Consider the following 19591-nt stretch of genomic DNA (forward strand, 5'->3'; position numbering starts at 1 on the left):
GGCTGCAAGCATGCCAGGTGAGCGTGCTACCGCTTGAGCCACATCCCCAGCCCGAGTAAATTATTTAATAAGGATGGGGTGTTAATTTCTAAGGTAGAAGTTAAATAGCGTTGATTACAAAATTTTTGTTCTTTAAAGGTCCCTTTTAATGTCAGATGTCAAATCATAGGTCTTTAAATATAGTTGGAAATTTTATTTGTGGGAGAGCTTACAAGTGATTATCATAAGGCTATAGAACAGCAAAAATAGGTCATTAATTAATTAAAATGTTTTCCTACACTCCTAAGAAAAGTTTTACAAAAGTCAATCATACCCTCACATTTGCAGTAAAGTACAAAATCTCATCAAGATCTTCTATAAAACAAATAAAAAAGAAATACTTCTTATGTAATAATTTATATTTAACAAAATTAATATGTCAATTTCTCTGAATTCTCCTTAACAAGTATTATGCTAATTTTACCAGGTTCCTTGGTTTCCTGGTTGTCTCTGTTGAACAGAGACATACAGTGACCAATCTCTCAGCTATTCAGATGCAGGGAGAACATTAAAGACTGGATGTAGACTGTCTATGTAGGTATAGAAAAAGTTTCTTCCAAAGGTAATTCCAAAGGAATAGCATGAATTATTTATTGTACAAAAAGATCTTCATTAAAGATTACTAAAGTTTTTCTCCATTTCAGCGGCCTTCTCAATAATCTGATCTTGGTGTGACTGAAGCATTAAGAGCATACTAAGTTCTTATGGGAAATAATACATCAAATATGGAAAAAAATCATAGCTAACATCATACTTAATGGTGAAACATTTCATGCTTTCCCCTTAAGATCAGAAACAAGAACGTTCACTGTAGCCACTGTAACTTTTATAGTTTTATAGTTCAGTATAACTTTTATTCAATCTTGCACAGGAGGTTCTTTTCAGTCAGGGCAAACAGGCAAAAATAAATAAATAAATAAATAGCGCATCCAGATTTTAAAGAAATATGTAAAATATTTATATTTACAAATGATATGGTCTTGAACTAGGAAAATTCTAAGGAATCCACAAATAAAATGATTTGAACTAACAAATGAATTCAGGTTATAGGATACAAGATCTATATATAAGATCCATCATTCTTCTGTATATTAATAATAAACAATGTGAAAATAAAATTAAGAAAACAATTGCACATAGAATAACAACACAAAAAATACTTAGGGATGAATTTTATAAAAATGTGTAAGACTTCAATAACTAAACTGTGGGGCCAACCTTAGATGTCCTTCAGTTGTTGAAAGGATAAAGAAAATATGGTAAACCAAATGCTGAATATTTTCTCTGATAAGGATGCTGATTCATAATGGGGTTGGTGGGGAGAGCATGGGATGCGAATTGTATCTCTATTAGCTTCAAAAATTCTCTATTATATCTCCATATCAATAAAGATAAGTAAGTTATATCTAAAAAAAGTTTAAAAAATGAAAACAAACCAAAATAAGCTAATGATTAAATTAAAGTTAACATTAAACTAATGGGTGGAATGAAATGTAAAGTCTTCTAGGCTTATTCCATAGACTGCCATATCATATTATGAAGATATAATTTAGTTTTAATAGTTTTCCTCTTTTATTGAAAAGACTATACTTAAAAGAGTGAGTTGAAGATTAAAAGAGACTTATACCAGAGCAAAAACAATAGCACTGTCTAATGTGAGAGAATTAATCAGACAAAACTTCCAAATCAATCAATATTTAAATGGAGAGGAGGTAGAACTAATAAATTTATTGATAAAAGTTACTGGTGAAGTAACTGTAGGATACTTAACTATTTAGATTGTAATATCTTGTGTTCTCCAATCTGGGGACAATATTCGATCTATTCTTAAGTTGTTTCTAGATCATTTGGGCAAGTCAAGATAGACACACACACACACACACACACACACACACACACACACAACAACAACTTAAAAACAAACTAATTAGGATTTTTTTTGTAGTTTTACTGAAATGACACCTTATTTTTCAGATTTTTTTAACTAGATTTTAAAGTAGGCTTGTAAGAGTGTTTTCAGCCTGTATTATTTTGATACTATTTTGTCTCAATTTTTCTCTGACTTATTTTCTCTCATTTTACCTCCCCTCAATTCTTGATTCCCAGCACTCCAACTTTTAGGTATTCCCATTGATCACATTAAGCAGACATTTTACAAATTTCCAATTTACTTTGTTCTTTATGGACAAAATAAATTATTACTTCTTTAAGGTTATAGTTAATTGATATCTCTAATGATAAAAGATAACTTTAGTTTTATTCTACCTTTTATTCAGTGTAATTCTAAATCATGCTCTAGGCAATTTAAAAAGATCTACTGAAAGTAGACTGAGTTTGAGTGTCCTCACATAGCTCCTCCAAAAACTAGTCCTCTATCAGCTGCTCAAGGGCAGCTTAGGCTGCCTGGAGGCCAGGGAGCCCAGCATGGAACAATGGCAGGAAAATAGAGTTCCCTTCATTCCTTAATTCACATGCAAGTGAGATGCCAATCAAGTGCTGACAAGCATGGAGAAACCAAAATCAAAAGTGGGTAGAGACACTCTTTCAAAAGAAGCTGTTTTCACACATTTCTAAGTGATGTTTTTATTTTTTTTATTTTTTATTTTTTTATTTTTTTTTTCTAAGTGATGTTTTTAATGGTGGTTGTGAACATACAACTAATAACATGGGAAAGGAAATATAAATAATAAGAAAGATAATGATTTTTTAAAATCAGCTCAGAGTATTCAATAAACTAGTGAAACATTTAATAAAATATTTAATGTTTTACAAAAAATATGAGCACATTTATTTAAGGAATGAAATCTGAATGCAAATTGATTTATTGAGGGCTGCAAATAAGTATGGTAAGGTGAGCAGAGATTGGTGACTGGGCACTGACAAGGAAAGCCAGTTCATTTTCAAAAAAGGAAAAATTTAAGGTTACTTGATTTTGCCAAACTGATCATCACTTGGAAAGATAAGAAAAAAACACTCTGAAATGGCTAATAATAGAAGCAATGAATCACTTTATTAAAGTGGATGGAGAAGAAATAATGAAAAAGGTCAAATATAGCCTTATTTTAAAGTGACAGTTAATTTTTAAAAATAGCCTTAAGTTTTAACAGCTAATAAGACAAAAGTAAGGTTCATTATTTGTAAATGTCTTTCAAATGAATCTGGTAGGTACATTCTAATTATGATTATTAATTCCACAAGTTATAAAATAAATTTTATAAGACAGAAATGATCATTTAATAATTGTAACTTTAAATATTGGCAACACTTCAAATATGTAGAACTGATAACTGCAAAGTGATTGCTTTCAAACATTCACTATCAGTTCATAAACTAAATACTTAAATTTTTAATGACTGAACTCTGTGAGAGATATAAGAACAGTTTTATCAATACTAATTCTTACTAGAATCATAGAAAATTTAGCAAATTAGAAATGTGAATATGATGCAAACAAAAGCAGAGAAAGGTAGTTTTTAGTATAATTTTTCTCACAAACTGTAAATTGTGTTCATGAAGTTAGATCTGTTTAGAGTCCAAGATTTACTCCCCAAAATGAGCATTGATTTTGAAAATAACATCTTTTACAGGAGAAAGTCAACATTTTAACATAGGAAATAATCAATGTTCTCAGTTTTAATAAACAATAACTAGTATAATATGAAAGCTCAATAGTTTAAAAGTAATTTATCTTCAGATATCTAATAGCAGCACATTTAATTTTAACCAACAATTATACACAGTTTTCATTTAGTGAATGTCAAGATGCATTGCATCCTGAGTCCTGACTGGTACCTATTATTCAAACAATAAGTACTAAAAGTAATTGCATTTATTGGTGAAACTGTACTTGTCACACAGTTTACATTAAAATAACTTTTTCTGACATTCATGACCTAAAGAAGAATGTGAGCAAGGCACAATGGTGCATGTCTGTAATCATAGCTACTCTAAAGGCTGAGGTGGGAAGATCAAAAGTTAGTGGCCAGTTTGGGCAACTTGGTGAGACCCTGTCTCAAAATAAAAAATTTAAAAAGGGCTGGGATGCAGCTTAATGTCACAATGCCTTGCCTACCATGTGTGAAGCCCTGGATCTGATCTTCAGCATAGTAAAAATACAAACAAACAAACAAAACAAAACTCCAGTGAACTTGTTTATGTAGTTGTCTTCCAGATGAATCTGGTACATTCTAATTATGATTAATAATTACAGCAGGTATAAAATAAGTGGTAGAAAAATGATACATTCACACATAATGCTACAAACTAAGAGCAAGAGAGAGAAACAAAGAAAAAAATTTAAACTTACTGGAATCCAAAGTTTCTGATGTATGATATATATATATATATATATATATATATATATATATATATATATCATAAAATGCATATATATAATGTACTATTGAGATAAAAAACTAATTAATAATTTATGATTTATATATTAATCTTCACAGTTCACTTTCTTGTAAAGCTATGTTAAAATTTTGAATCCATGTAAAATAATTTCATATATTCTATTGAAAAATCCAGAGAGAATAAATATTTGTTTACATTTTAAACACCATGACTTTTCCCTAAGAATATTAGAATATGAAATAAATTATTTAGTTTTAGCAAAAGCAAAAGGTTTAAAAGCATTTCAGTATTTGGTTTCTTTAAAATGCTTTTTAAAAAGCCTTTTGAAAAAGAAACATAATGAACTTAAATATATTCATTGAGTTTGTAAAATATTAAGGTTAAACTCATCAGTATACAATGTTATTTGCTTAGAGGAATCCATTTTATTAGGTCAGGAAGCACTCTTTCTTCAGTTGCCACCATCTGTATACCTCTATTACATACTACAATCACTTATTTCTCAAAAAGTAGCATATATATGAAGTTGAGATAATTGCCATTCATATTTTAAAAACTAAACAAGGTATATTACATTAAATAGACTTCTCAGCCCTAGTGTTGCCTGACAGATATGTGATGTGCCAGTGGTTATATTATATTCCTCCTCCCAAGCATGTGCCTCCTGCAGAGATAGCAGACTACAGAAGCTGACCCTTACTGAGACCATCTTGTCTCTCTGACAAAGCTCCTTTTTAACTTCTTACTTACTGGTTACTTCCTGTGATGGAGAAAAACTTTAGCTCAGCTTGTGATAATTTCACAGGCCCTGAGGACCCTGACCCTAATAGCCTCAAGGTCAGAAGTCAAGTCTTGTTCTGAAACATCTGTGTGCTTTATATTAAAGTGGAACAAAAGTGGAGAAATATCCACCAGTGTGTGACAAGAAGGACAGGCAAAACAGGACTGACATACTGGTCATCTGTCAACCCTGGCATCTTAAGTTCATTTTTAAAATGATCCAAAATACACTTAAATTCCAAATTTGGTATGATAAAGGTTTTTATAAATTAAAAGAATTTATTTCTCAAGAAATCTGAAATTTGATGAACATTTCAGGTCCTCACATATCTTAAGTCACTCTACAAGTCCAAAAAGTTTATGTTTAAAGTAATTTAGTGACTTTACAAGTCAAAAAAGTTTATGTTTAAAGTAATTTAATGACTTATAGAGAAAAAATAAGCTATATGCATCTATGTCTGTATAATTATGTATCTGTAGGTGTTGGAAGGAATTCTTTGAAAAGTAACATTTGTATTTTTAAAAATATATCACATTAATGTGCTAAAGAGCTAACTTAAGATATCTGTTATATATAAATAAATAATTTTAGCAAAGTAAAATTACTTGAAAATAATCCCTAAAATTGAAGTAAATTAAAGAAATAAGTGATTTAATTTACTTATTGATCTTAAAATAGCATAAGAATTTGTAGATTTATGTAGGCTAAAGCATTCTCAAGTGTCAGAAGTCACCATCAGTTTTATATCTATATCATCTAAGGAAGCAATAATGCATAAAGCAGTAGAAAAGTCCATGAGAATATATTTAGTTTCCATGACATACAGAAATACTCACCAAAGTCTAGAAACACAAAAATTAGACAATTGATATTGTGCCTACTTTTAATGTTCGCTTTAATCCATTTGGATTTAAAATTATCAGATGTACTTTTATCACACTAATCATTTTATTATAGTAATGGTATCTTCTTGACATAAGGGAGTATGGACATGGAGGCACAAATTCTTCATTAGTGCTTCTTTAGTATTGATTATATCACAATTGCCACACTGGCATAAGATTATGCTGCTTGTGATACTGCATATAATAAAGACAAAATTCAGAAATTTTAGTAGCTTTTTTTCTCATGTACATATAATTTTACACATGAACTCGAAAAGTCCAATTATTTTGAAATACAATTTTTTTTTGAAATGCAAGGCCAAGCAATGCATTCTAGTTAGAATCATATTAATGGAATTTTTCTGGTAGTTTTAGTATTAATTATATAAATCCTGACCAAGTATCAAGTACTAAATAATAGAGATAAAATGTCAGTGAAAAATCAAAATATTCCCAGTTTTATATACTTTACAGAAAATATAAGCTTCAGTGGAATACATAAAAAACAGGAGATATAAATATGAAATGTGTAGAAACTGGGACTACAATATAGAAATTTAAAAAAATATATGTAAATAAGGAATAGGCAAAGAGATTCTGGTTAAACTGAAAATCTCTGTCATCTTAAACTTTTATACTCTTCATAAATATCACAAATTTGTTTACTCAAGATATCTACTCTCATCCTTTATATAATAAGTTAAAGTAATGATACTAAAAAAGGAAACACAGGGAATAAAACTTTAAGGATAATGGGAATTAAAAATTAAAAATACAATTAAATGTGCACTTACCAGTTCAACAAAAGCAAGTCCTCCATAGCTGTGAGCAACAAAAAATACATTCTCAGCTGCAGACTGGGCTATGAAATGGTCCCAAACATAGACGGCATGTTCTTCAGGAGAACCATTCTCCTACAAAAAAAAACAAATTACTATCACAGTAATCAATAATTTAATTATATGCTTGCATACATGTAAGACATAAAATTGTTATAGTGCATTCAAAACAATAACAAAAGAACTACACTGAAATTTTAAATTAATAAATTTATTTAAATTAATAAATGCTAATTAATAAATTAGTATTAAAACTATTAGTATTTTATTGCTAAGCTTAACTCTGAAACAAATTATTTAAAATAAACTGAATTTTTAGGGGGAACAATCCAGGTAAACCTGAGATATTAAAACACATCTAAGTACATTAGAATTATTAGCTGACAGTTATAGTGATTTTATGATTCAAAGAACATAACACTAAATATTTAGCTATGTTCCTATACTTACATCTGGCAATGTTTGCAGTATACCTATATCTAAATTATTTGATTGATAAGATTATAAATAACTAAGCTGAAAATAAGGAGAAAAATGAACAATGGATATTTTCTATTTAATTTATTAAAAACATATTTTTTCTAAAAGCATTTTCTTTTTTTTTTGTTTGTAAAAGTGGATATTTATTTAATTTTTTTAAACATCAGAAATTTATTAGTTGCTCAAAACATTACATTGATCTTGACATATCATATATCATACATTTGATTCAATGGGGTATGAATTCTTATTATTCCCATGTGTACAGATTGCAGGATCACATTGGTTATATATATTTTATTTATAGAACTGTAAGAAACATCAATATATAAACATAGTTTTCACATTTCTTTCAAATTAGCTAAATCCTAATAAATCTATATATATTGCTCAAAATTTGAAAAATTCTACAGTAACTTCACTTCATTGTATTTATTTCTACTGTCGATACATATTATGGCTAAAGCTAAAACCTAGATAATGTAAAAACTAAAACAATAAAAATAAAAAAACTAAATAATATTGATAAAAAATAAACTGCTAAGAACTAAACATCATGGAAATGTTTTGTACAACTATTTCTTAGATGCTTTAACAGTAACAGACTAATTTCCTAAGAATGTTATGATGTCATGGATTCCAAAATCAAAACAAATTTTTCAACTTAGAAATTTTACAATAACTTATTAAGCTATTGTTTCATAATATCAATCTCTACCCTAGATTTCTTTCCACATTCACAAAGACAACTGCTTATTGATCATTTCCTTTTGGAAGGCCCATAGAAACTTCAAACTCAACCAATCCAACATTATACTAAAACTTAGTCTCCAAACCTGTGATATTATCTATTCCTTGTGTCCAAGTGAAACTTGAGCATTATTTTTTACTTCTCTCTCCCTCAAAATCCTCATTTTATCAAAATCCTGTTGACTCTGTCTCCAGTTGTCTCTTAAATCTGTCCACTTTTCTCATAAAACTTCACAAGTGAATGACTACACAATCTATCCCAGTTTTTCTGTTTCTAGGATTGTTTTAACTCTGTAGAAAGAATTCTGTTCTTTTTCCCCAAATTCCTTCCCCAAAATGCAAATACAATCATGTTGCCAAGTCAGTCACTTCCTGTTTAATTCTGAAGTTTTCTCATTGCCTTCAAGATGAAATTTATATTCCTTGGTAGGATATTCAAGGCACTTCATGATCTGGTATCCATCTATCTCTTGAACAGAATCTCTCACCATTGTCCTGCAAAATCCAGCAACTAAAAGAAATCATTTGCCTTCTGAGAGAAAACAGGGATCACTCTCTGTGTACCAGTTGCAAGGAGGAACTTGCAGTAATCCTAGTTGTGCCATACTTTTCTTGTTTCTGGACTGTTTCCTTTGATTGGGAAGTGACCCTTGAGCTCTACCCTCAATTTACCTACTACCTTCACCTATTTGTACAAATTCTACTTGTCTTTGGTCCCCAAATGAGGTATCTAGAAAGTATTCAACGTCACCCCAAGGTTAGACAACATTCTCTAACAACATCTTGCGTGTGCTTCCCATTAGTGCAGTAAAGGATCTATGCTGTGATTGCTTGTTAAGATTATCAAATTCTTGAAGCTAACAGCTTTGTCTTCTTGCTCATTAAATATCAATGTAATAATTAACAATAAAAACCCAATATTTCTCTTCAAGCTGATTACCTACAACTTTACAGTCATATATGAAAATACAAATATTCTTTAAAGATAAATATTAGTAACATAAATATGAAATTACCCATGCCTAAGATGTGTGTATAATATGAATGAAAAAATAATAATTAGAAAGAAAGAGTTGTAGTGATTTTTTAGACTTTTTAAATTACCTTTCATAAATTTAAAAAGTAGTAAAATAGTTATCATAAATATCAGTATCATAAAAATCAGCTAAGGAAAAATGAGTTGTGACTGGAAAATAGACTGCTGGTGGCTTCCATGGTTCCATTTCTTGACTGTGGTGGCAGTTATAGAAATGTATTATTTACAGCTATTCTTTTAAATGACCATACATATTTAACACATTTCTGTATATTCATATGAAACGATCACAAAATTTATTATACAAACATGGAGAATGCAGAAAGAGCTTATCAGTAATTGTACTGGGAGAATGGGTCTAAATTGGGGCTATGTAATGAAACCTGACCTTATAGATACATTTTCTAAGCTTAGGCTTTTGTTGTGACTACTGCAACTTCTGCTCATTCTATTTTTTCCCCACTTCCTAATAGGAGGTAATCCCAAGAAAATTCCTGAACAAACTTCTTACATACAAATCTCCATTTCAAAATTCATTACTTAAAACACCTCCTTATCAGTCTTCCTGGGAAATGTCAAGTTAACTGAAGATTAGAATCTTGTGCAGAAGTGACAAGGGTTTAACTTGACCCACAAAATCTTATAACTGACCTGTGTTAGTATCATGTCACATTTAAAACTACTGCAAAATACATTTGTTCAAGATTACCTACCAGTTGTTCTATCAGTCATGGGAGATTAAATTGAATCCTATACCATTTCATTGTTTTTTTGTCTCATTTATTTTTAATCTTTCAGGTTATTTCTGCTTCCTTTTATAAAATATAAGTAACCTGAAGACATTATTTTTTGGATTCCAACTATAAATACAAAGCATGCTATCATCACTCAATAACAACTAACAATGTTAGTGTTATTGACAACAATAATGTGGACAAAATATTATGGAGTATGTTTACAAAAAAAAAAACAAGAAAAAGGAGTATTTAAACACGAAAATGAATCTAGTTTCTACTAATCTGGAATATGGCAAAAGACTGATGCTGAAAGATATTCATCACTTTCTCATTTATAGCAGCAAAAATTTGAATGAAGCTTAAATATTTGATAATGGAGAAGTAGTTAAATAAATTATAATTTATCAGTCTAAGGATATAATATTTACCTATCTGATGAATTTAACATATAATGCATGTAGCTCATTTGATTTTATATGTAGTATAATTTTCACTATATAAGATAGCTTTAAAAAAGACATTTCAAAAGAAGTAAACAAAAGTATTAAAAGCAGTTATACTATTTATGGATTATAGGATTATGAATATTTCTCTTTAACTTCTTTATACTTTTTGAACCATCTATATATCTACAAAGTAATGCTTTTCATAATAAAAATATAAACAACAAAAAGTCAAAAATACTATTCTAATTATTGACGACTCCTTGGAGAGAATTAGCATCTGAGTATGGTCTTTAGAATTTTTTAGATATGAAGGTATTAAAGTCTACTACACATTTACAAGAGGCAAATTAGAAGGTTTTTTTTTTCAAATAGGTGTAAGAGTAAGAAGCTATAGCTGAAATCTTGACAGTAACTTAAGAAACAGAAAAACTATAAAAAATTCAAAGAGCACATACAGTCTGAGACTATGAGTATTATCACTGAGCAAGGTAAGGGCAGTACTGTATTTAAAGCACAATACTGACAGGGATAACAGTGATCCTGAATCATCAAAAGAAGGTTGACTCCATTCTTGAAGAATTAGTGAGATAGTTTTATTCAAAATATTACTTTAAAAAACAGGTAATAAAGGAGATAAATCTTAGCTATAAACAGTTTGGCTCTCTTATTCTTCTATCTCCCAAGGTTTTTTTTTTTTTTTTTAACTATCTATAGTATTTGAGACAGAGAGAGAGATCCCCATATTTTAGGATTTAAAAAATTCTGCAGTTAAGCACAGGAATTAATTAAGAGTCAATTAGATGTATAATTCTGGAGTGTTACATTACAAATATTATAAACTAAAATCTCAATTTTATAAATGAAGTGATGCTATACCAAGGCAAATTTGTGCCATTCCAACCCATAGTCCACACTGTGTGCACAATCATTATATATTTATAAACTATAAACCAGAGTGTATATATTATCAATAGTGTATTCTGAGATTAAACAGATTTCAATAGGAAAGGCTTCCTAATATGCTTCAATTACATAAATGCAAATACACTAAATTGTACAGGTTTCTCCATGAATTTCACATTATAATGCATTTTGTATTGAGTAACTTGATTCAAGTTGGATGATTTGAGAATATGCAAACGTATAAAGTACATGGAAAAAACAAGAAGTAAATCCATTAATTAGAGTTTGCTGGTGGCAGACTTTATAGGTATTTACACTGTGGAATTCTGCTATATTAAGAGTACAGGTTGAATTTCCTGGTGTACTCTTGCCATCATTAATCCTTAAATGCCAAACAGAAGTCATGAGTAACCAAAGCCTTATCGACTATGCCAGATTCTACTACCTAGGCATTGCAAGGTCTGCATTTATGATGGACTACCTGTGCTGATAACACATGGAATTATCTAAACAACATTTGCATATTTGTGTAATTATTTTCTAAGGTTAATTAGCTCCTGTAATGCATTTCGCCCTTTGAGACTGCTTACTGTGACAGGTTCACATATTTTCTGAACTACTGCCAAATTTGACAGATTTTTCTTTAGCTAACCTGTTGCTACAAAAAAAAATAAATACTCTTATGATATATACTTTAAACTTAAAATTCACTTCAGTAAACTGAAAATGCAAAAATTTTTAAAATATTCAATTTTAAAATGAAAAATTTAAGATTACTTTTATTTCATGTAAATCTTCCTGTAACTATACTGGCAAGCACAAATTTCTATACGAACAAGTGTAACATTTGTGACTTTGTACTAATACATAACTGTCACTAATTTCAGTTATGTCACACATACATGTCAAATATAAACATGTATACAAATAAAAGCTGGGCATGGTGGTGCATGCCTGTAGTCCCAGCTACTTAAGTCTGAGGCAGGAGGATTACTTAAACCCCGAAGTGTGAGACCATCCTGGGCAACACAGTGAAAGTCTGTCATTAAAAAACAAAAACAAAAGCCCAACAAAATATAACAATCACTGAACACAAATATTTATATGTGTATAAATTCAAGCTATAACCATCTCTCTCCCAGAACACTATCCACTTGAACTGGCCATGTGCTTTCTTTCATAATTGCTTTCTCTCAATGACTTTAAGACATGAATGCTTTAAATATCCCAATTTATGAAGATTGATTTCCTCAGGGTCCTATAGTTTGCTGGATTGCAAGCTGGTCTTTCTGTTTCACACGTCTGAACTTTATACTACATCATCTACCTTTAAAATAATTTGTGTTAAAAATGTTAACAAATGGTTGCAATATCGAATTGATGAAAACATTGCCTTTTAATCTGTTTAAATATAAAACGTAAATCAACAATTTAAAAGAGTTAGTTTAAAAAGGAGATTGCTAAACAAATAATTATACCCATCTTTTATAGATGTGGTACCAAATACTTTGTGATTGGGTCATACTGTCACACAAAAAAGATGTGACCTAGCATGGAAGGTAGAGTTGGTTGTATTCTTAGATTTCAAAACTGTGCTCCATTGCACTCCTGAACATTTCCAAAAAGTAAACTGATGATTATATTCACATTAATAAAATTTAAGCTTCCCCGTTAGGAAAATCTAAATGCATCATAATATGTTAACAGTTAATGCTTCTATAACACACATTATGGCAGGCATTTATCTAAATACACTGCAAATATTAACTTATTTAATCCTATAAGTTAGGCAAAACTATTACCTCTGATAAACATATAAATAAGGATTGAGAAATTTGCTCAAGAAAATTATTAGTATATGGCAAAGCCAGAATTCACACCCAGGTACAAACTTTATAACTGTAATCTTATAATTACTTTATAGAGCCCATAATATTAAAACATACTTAACATCTCTTTAAGTAGGTCTAACCAGTGTTGCTTCACTTAATAGTGATGAACTGAAGAGCAAAAAGTCATAACAAAGAGTCCAAAGAAAAAGATACAAGAATATTGTGTATGCAGATATCATATATTGTCCATCAGGTTCATATGAAAAAAGACCTTCACTGTGAAATGAAGGAGTTTATTTTCTGAAAGTTCAATGTGTCCTTCTCTCACTCAAATAGCTTCTACCACTTAAAAGAGAGAAAATGAACCTAATTATTATTAATTAGAAAACTATTATTAATTTTCTGACTTTTATACAACTACAACAAAGAATAAGGCTAAGTGAAAGAAGCCAGACACAAAAAAACTACATATAGTATAATTCAGTTGATAAGAATTCTAGAAAAGCTGAAACTGTAGTGTTAGAATACAAATCAGGATCATCAGGGTTAGAACACGGGATGAAGGAACTGGCTGCATAGTGAAAATTTTTGAGGTGTTGTAAACGTTTTTTTTTTAATGGATGGTTACATGTGCATATATTTATCAAATACATCTAACTGTGTAATTAAAATTAGCACAACTTATATACATTATATATCAATAAAAACTAAAAAAACAGTGGAGAAACACCTTTTTCCTAAACCATGGTCTGGAAGCTGGCTGACTGTTATCTGGAATACAGTCATATACACTTGTTTTTAGTACAAACAAAACTAAACAAAAAATAAATAAACTAAAAAAAACCTTAAGTATACATGTATTCCAGGGTAATTATGTTCTTCTGAATGCATTTAAAAATGATTTATTTACTTTTTATTTGTTGTTTTTAGATATACATAACGGTAGGGTATATGTTGACATGTTATGCATACATGGACTATAACCCATTGCAGTTATAATCCCATTCTTGTTGTTCATAATTTGGAGTTACATTGGTCGTGTGTTCATGTATGAGCAAAGGAAAGTTATATCTGATTCATTCTACTGTCTTTCCTATTCCCATCTCCCCTCCCTTACCTTCATTCCCATTTGTATAAGCCAATTCTTCCCCTCCCTACCCTCCCTTGTTGTGGGTTAGCATCACATATCAGAGAGAAAATTCGGCCTTTGGTTTTGGGGGACCAGATAATTTCACTTAGCATGATATTCTCAGTCCATCGGTTTATCATCAAATGCCATAATTTCATTCTTTATTATGGCAGAGTAATATTCAATTGTGTATATACCATATTTTCTTTATCAATTCATCTGCTGAAGGGCACATAGATTGGTTCCCTAGCTTGGCTATTGTGAATTGAGCTGTTATCAACATTAATGTGGTTGCATCACTGCAGTATGGTGATTTTTTAAGTATTTGGGGTATAAGCCAAGGAGTAGGATTACTGGGTCAAATGATGGTTCCATTCCAACACTTGTTTATGTGTTATCCATGGTTGCTTTCACCAAAGAATCACAGTGGAGTCAAGAAGCTGAGGCAGTCAGAATGGCCTAGAATCCTAAATTACTTGATATATAGCATTTTAAGAAAAAGTTTGCTGACCCTTGTTCTAAGTATTTAGAATGTAGTTCCAGCTTAAACATCTTGTGGCAGATTAAACATCTTGTGTCTGACTGCCTCATAAATACTACCAAAAGGTATCTTAAAAAAAACATAAATTCACAAGAAATAGGATAAGAAGGAGGAGAAAATGGCAACATTTTAGAAGATAGATACACCACATAGACAAATGGTAACCAATTTAGCAGATCTGAAAAACTCTAATCTCCAACTGACAGGGGGATAGCTGAGATCAAACTTCATTTTTAGAATCCTCCAAAGCAAAGGGTACTTCTGAGGTTGAAGAACAGTGGGATGCACATGCTAAAATAAGTCTGTTTAAGAAGCAGACTTGTATTCATTTTTATTAATTTACTTAATAAGAAAAATTATTTTACCCTCTTCCATTTCATGTAGTTTAACAAATGTCTTTCTACATCCTAACATGAAAAATTTTGAAATGGGGAGATCAAACGCTTGGCATCAGTTTCAGAAAAAGAGAGCGAAAGCAAGAGAGAGAGAGACAGAGAGAGAAAGAAGTGTTCATATCATTTACGTGTGTGTGTACACATACTTGGAATTGAGCTCAGGGCCTCACACATGCTAAGCATATACTCCATCACTGAATTATATTCCCAGAACCACCAAATGCATATTGAATGTAAAAATCTACTGACTGACCCCACCCCATGCACCCCAGTCTTCATCCCTTTAAAATTTCCAGATTGGAGGCAGTCAGATACTCAGTCTTCAGGCAGAAGATTTAAAAACTTCTTAAGGACACCAAACCAGACTAAACAGAAATTCTAAAGATAGATAGATGGGAGTGACCATGGGGAAAAGATTCCCAATACATAGACTCCTTAAGTAACTTTCAAGTTATTCCAGTGAAATGAAATAGTTTTAATAAAAATGATTTTTATTAAAGTATTTTACAATGCTTCTATTCTAATAAAACAGTTTATCTACTGCAAACCTAGATTTCTCACTATCTAAACAATTAAACTGAAAAACTTAACACATTTTAGTAGAATAACAAATTGGTATATTTCATTAGCAGTGCTGATTTTAGGGCACACCAAATGTTGCCTTTATTGTCCAACAGAAAATGCAAACACAGAGAACTATTCTAGCATGTTATTTAAAAATCTTCCCATATAGAGCAGATATACTGTAATTTACTTAATAAAAAAATGAGAAAATAAAAAATTATATATACCTGTTGAAAATATTACATGATTTTATATACAAAATTCAAAATAAGACTTTGTGTCTAATTATTAATTATTTATACTAATAATAGCAGCTAACATTTATTAGGTAGTTAATACTTACCTGCTCTTGATCAAGCATTTATATATATTAATTCATTGAAATTTCACAAAAATACTATGAGTCAGGTGCTATTATTGTTCTTATTGAATAAATGAGGCACAGAGGATAAGTAGCTAGCTCAAGGTCAAATAGTCATTAGAACAATTCAATAATAAAACACTGAGTTCTATAAAACTCAACAGTCTGAGTTGAAAATTCCCAATTTTAAGTCTGGGATAGCTTACACTCCCTCCTATTTTTCATCTTCCACACAGTCTTACAAGTTGACTTATATAAGGACTTGCAGTTTTAACTTGCACTTACATGCTTTGTTTAGAAATGTAATTTAAAAGTCTTAAAAGTGTTTCCTGAAAGAATAATAGGACACTTTCAATTTTAAAAAGATATGGTATACTATGCCCAATAAATAAATTCTAGAACCTCTACCTTGTAAAATATGCACTTATTAGACATTAAACCTCCAAATAAGAATTTTGAAGACTAGAAATATGTTATATAATAAAATGTGACTAAGCATCAGACTATTAATATATGAAATATTTTAAACTGAAAATATTAATGATAAAAAAACTGTAGTCATTTTAGCAAACCATACAATCTCAATTTTATGATAACAAAACAAAAGGTTTCAAAGAATTCTCATATGCTATAAAGACTGTCAGAAGTAGACTGTCACATAGTGACCTTGCTGGCATCTAACTCACCTAACAGTATTTGGAAGTGCATTGTTTCAAATCAATAACTAATTAACAAAGTACAAAAGAAGTTGCACTGTTTCCTCAGCTCCTTGTTAAAAATGGCTTTTGGCAGCACATGGGCAGAAAGGTCGCTTTTATGACATCTCTAGGAGCCTTTCAACACCCTGCCTCTGTCAGATTAAATTACTTTTAGCAATTAATTGTCCTAAGTTAAAACAGAAGCACATTTGTTACAGCAGGCTGTCATAATGACATGGTGAGTAGTTGTTTTGATATGAATTTCTTCCACTGACCTTCTATCATATCTTAATTTTTGTGGTTGACCTAACTGGAAGATTGGGAGCACATCTTAGCTCAAAAAGCACAGGCCAAACCTTGAGGTTCTTGGGATAAGATAACAACAAATAATTGAAAAAAAATTTTTCCACAAATACTTTGAACAGAGAAGTTTATGAACAAAGGAATATGTAACTTGGAAATTAATTCAAAACAAAATCATTCTTAATTATTTGAAAAATTTAAAATACAAGAACAAAATATTCTACTGAGTTCATCCAACACAAAATTACAAGATCATGTTATCTTATCATAGCAAAATTAAACATTTAGAAATAGTATGCTATAGGAAAATATTAATAATTTTAAAATTGTAAATCTCAGGTGTAATATGTATACACATGTGTATGATGCATAATATCTTCTATTTGATACATGTTCAAATCTCTATAACTATAAAATCAGTTACAAATAATAATTCCTTAATCAAATCATTCTTTAAAAATCTGAATTTGAATAAAACTGAATACAAACAACAACCCATCTTCTACATGAGAAATATAATACTTCATAGATATTTAAAATTTCATAGATATTTTAAAAAAACTAGGCCAATTCAAGGACAAGAAACAAAAAGCTCAAAATTTTCAAGAAATTGTAAACCCATGAAAACAGTGATAACAATAGATATTGTTTTCAAGTTCTTACTTTGTATTTGAAATATTGCTAAATGCTTACTATGTTCCAATTCATTTAATCCTCATGATGGTGGCAGTAGCTACAATTTTTTTTTAACAGATAAGGTAACTAATCCTTGATGCATTTAAGTCATTTGCACAATGTAACACAGCTATTGGAGTCTTCTTTACTTTAGACCCTATAGGCTTAAATTAATCTTACAGTTATTTTAATATATGTGTACACACATATATTTATGATTGTGTATGTATATATCTAAGAATAAATAGCTCTTCCTAGTTGTAAAAGTAGAACTTAAGCCTGAAACATGGGTATGCCTGGAAAGTTGACTTTCAGTTCTTCCAATTCACATTATACACTGAGGGAAAAGCCAGAGCTATTAACCAAAGATTTGTATCTGGAGAGTAGAAAGACTTGTAACTATGACTTTCAGTGCAATTAGGGAGAGTTACAAGCTTTTTGAGAATAGTATGGTTAGCGTATAAGTATGTATGTTTGTGTGTTGGGGTGAGGAGTAACTTATCCTCTCAAATATCTGATAGGACCCATACCATATTCAGATGGTGTTAGTAATGGAAGACCTGTGGACACTTGGGGTCCTGAGAAGCTTGTTCCTCCTACTTGGAGAATGTCGCTAAGCCCACTGCTCTATGGACTTGACTATAAACAGTGAAGTATTTATATACTCTATTTACATTAAAGGAACTTGGTGATATTTTTGTGGGATTCAAGCATCAAACTTGTGGCCACCATACTCTATAAAGGAAACTTCAGGCACTTTTTGGAACAGCGTCTAATGATAATTATTTGCAAATCTGTCATATAGCAGAATGAGCAAGATTAAAGTCATATACATTTAATATATGCAGTTAGTATGAATATTTATTTTTCAGAACTAGACACTAAACAGTGATTAACTGAACAAAATGTTTCCTCTTGATATTTGTTGTGAATACAATTTCACACTGGTAAGAAATTTTTCATTTAAATTATTTAAATCTTTGGGCTGGGTATGTGGCTCAAGCAGTAGTGTGCTCTCCTGGCATGCAAGGGGTGCTGGGTTCGATCCTCAGCACCACATAAAAATAAAAAATAAAGATGTTGTATCCACCAAAACTAAAATATAAATATTAAAAAATTCTCTCTCTCTCTCTTAAAAAAATGATTTAAATCTTCAATGTTTCCAAGCAAATTTTCTAAACTTAATAGTACATGCTATATTAATTGTATTTGTGATTAAATACTAGTGATTCTTACTCCTTCAAAAAATTTTTTTTATTTTAAGAGTATATTCTCTAGCATTAAAAGATTAACACTGAAGGCAAAATGGAATTTACAAATAATAATTTTTTTATTTACTCATTTTGTCAGGTGACCCCAATTAAGTATATTTATATTTCAGAGACTATTGCACAGGGTGCAGTAGTGCAAGCCTGTAATCTCAGTGTCTCTGGAGGCTGAGGTACAATGATCATAAGTTCAAAGCCAGCCTCAGCAACTTTAGTGAGGCCTTAAGCAACTTACTGAGACTCTGTCTCTAAAATAGAATATAAAAGTGGCTCAGTGGTTAAACATCCTAGGTTCAAGCCCTAGTATCCCAAAACAAAACAAAACAACAACAAAAACCAGTGGTAACTCTTAGTAAAGTAGCACATTTTAAATATGGAAGAAAAAAATGAATATTAAAATAAAAATTATTTATTCATGGAATCACAGAATTTAGAAATAAACCTGTTTATTTTCCTATCCATTTCACAGAGTAACAAAACTGAACTCAGGCATATCCATACCCATGAATAATGGGTAATGACTTGCCCATTATTCTCATTGTTCATTATATTAATTTCATTAGTTGAAATTTCA

The 19591-nt window shown here is 30.3% G+C and overlaps 1 protein-coding gene across 20 annotated transcripts in view; it reads right to left on the reverse strand.

Annotated features, from left to right (window-relative positions):
• Nucleotides 1-19591, reverse strand: part of Arb2a (ARB2 cotranscriptional regulator A) — a 446980-nt gene that overhangs the window by 189665 nt on the left and 237724 nt on the right. For all 20 annotated transcript variants that reach the window (XM_078044944.1, XM_040273170.2, XM_040273175.2 and 17 more), the window contains one exon: nucleotides 6855-6974. In XM_078044944.1, the coding sequence (XP_077901070.1) occupies nucleotides 6855-6974 (120 nt within the window). The remainder of the gene's footprint in view (nucleotides 1-6854; nucleotides 6975-19591) is intronic.

The sequence above is a fragment of the Ictidomys tridecemlineatus genome, chromosome 1 (genome assembly GCF_052094955.1).
Source record: "Ictidomys tridecemlineatus isolate mIctTri1 chromosome 1, mIctTri1.hap1, whole genome shotgun sequence".
Lineage (NCBI taxonomy): Eukaryota > Metazoa > Chordata > Mammalia > Rodentia > Sciuridae > Ictidomys > Ictidomys tridecemlineatus.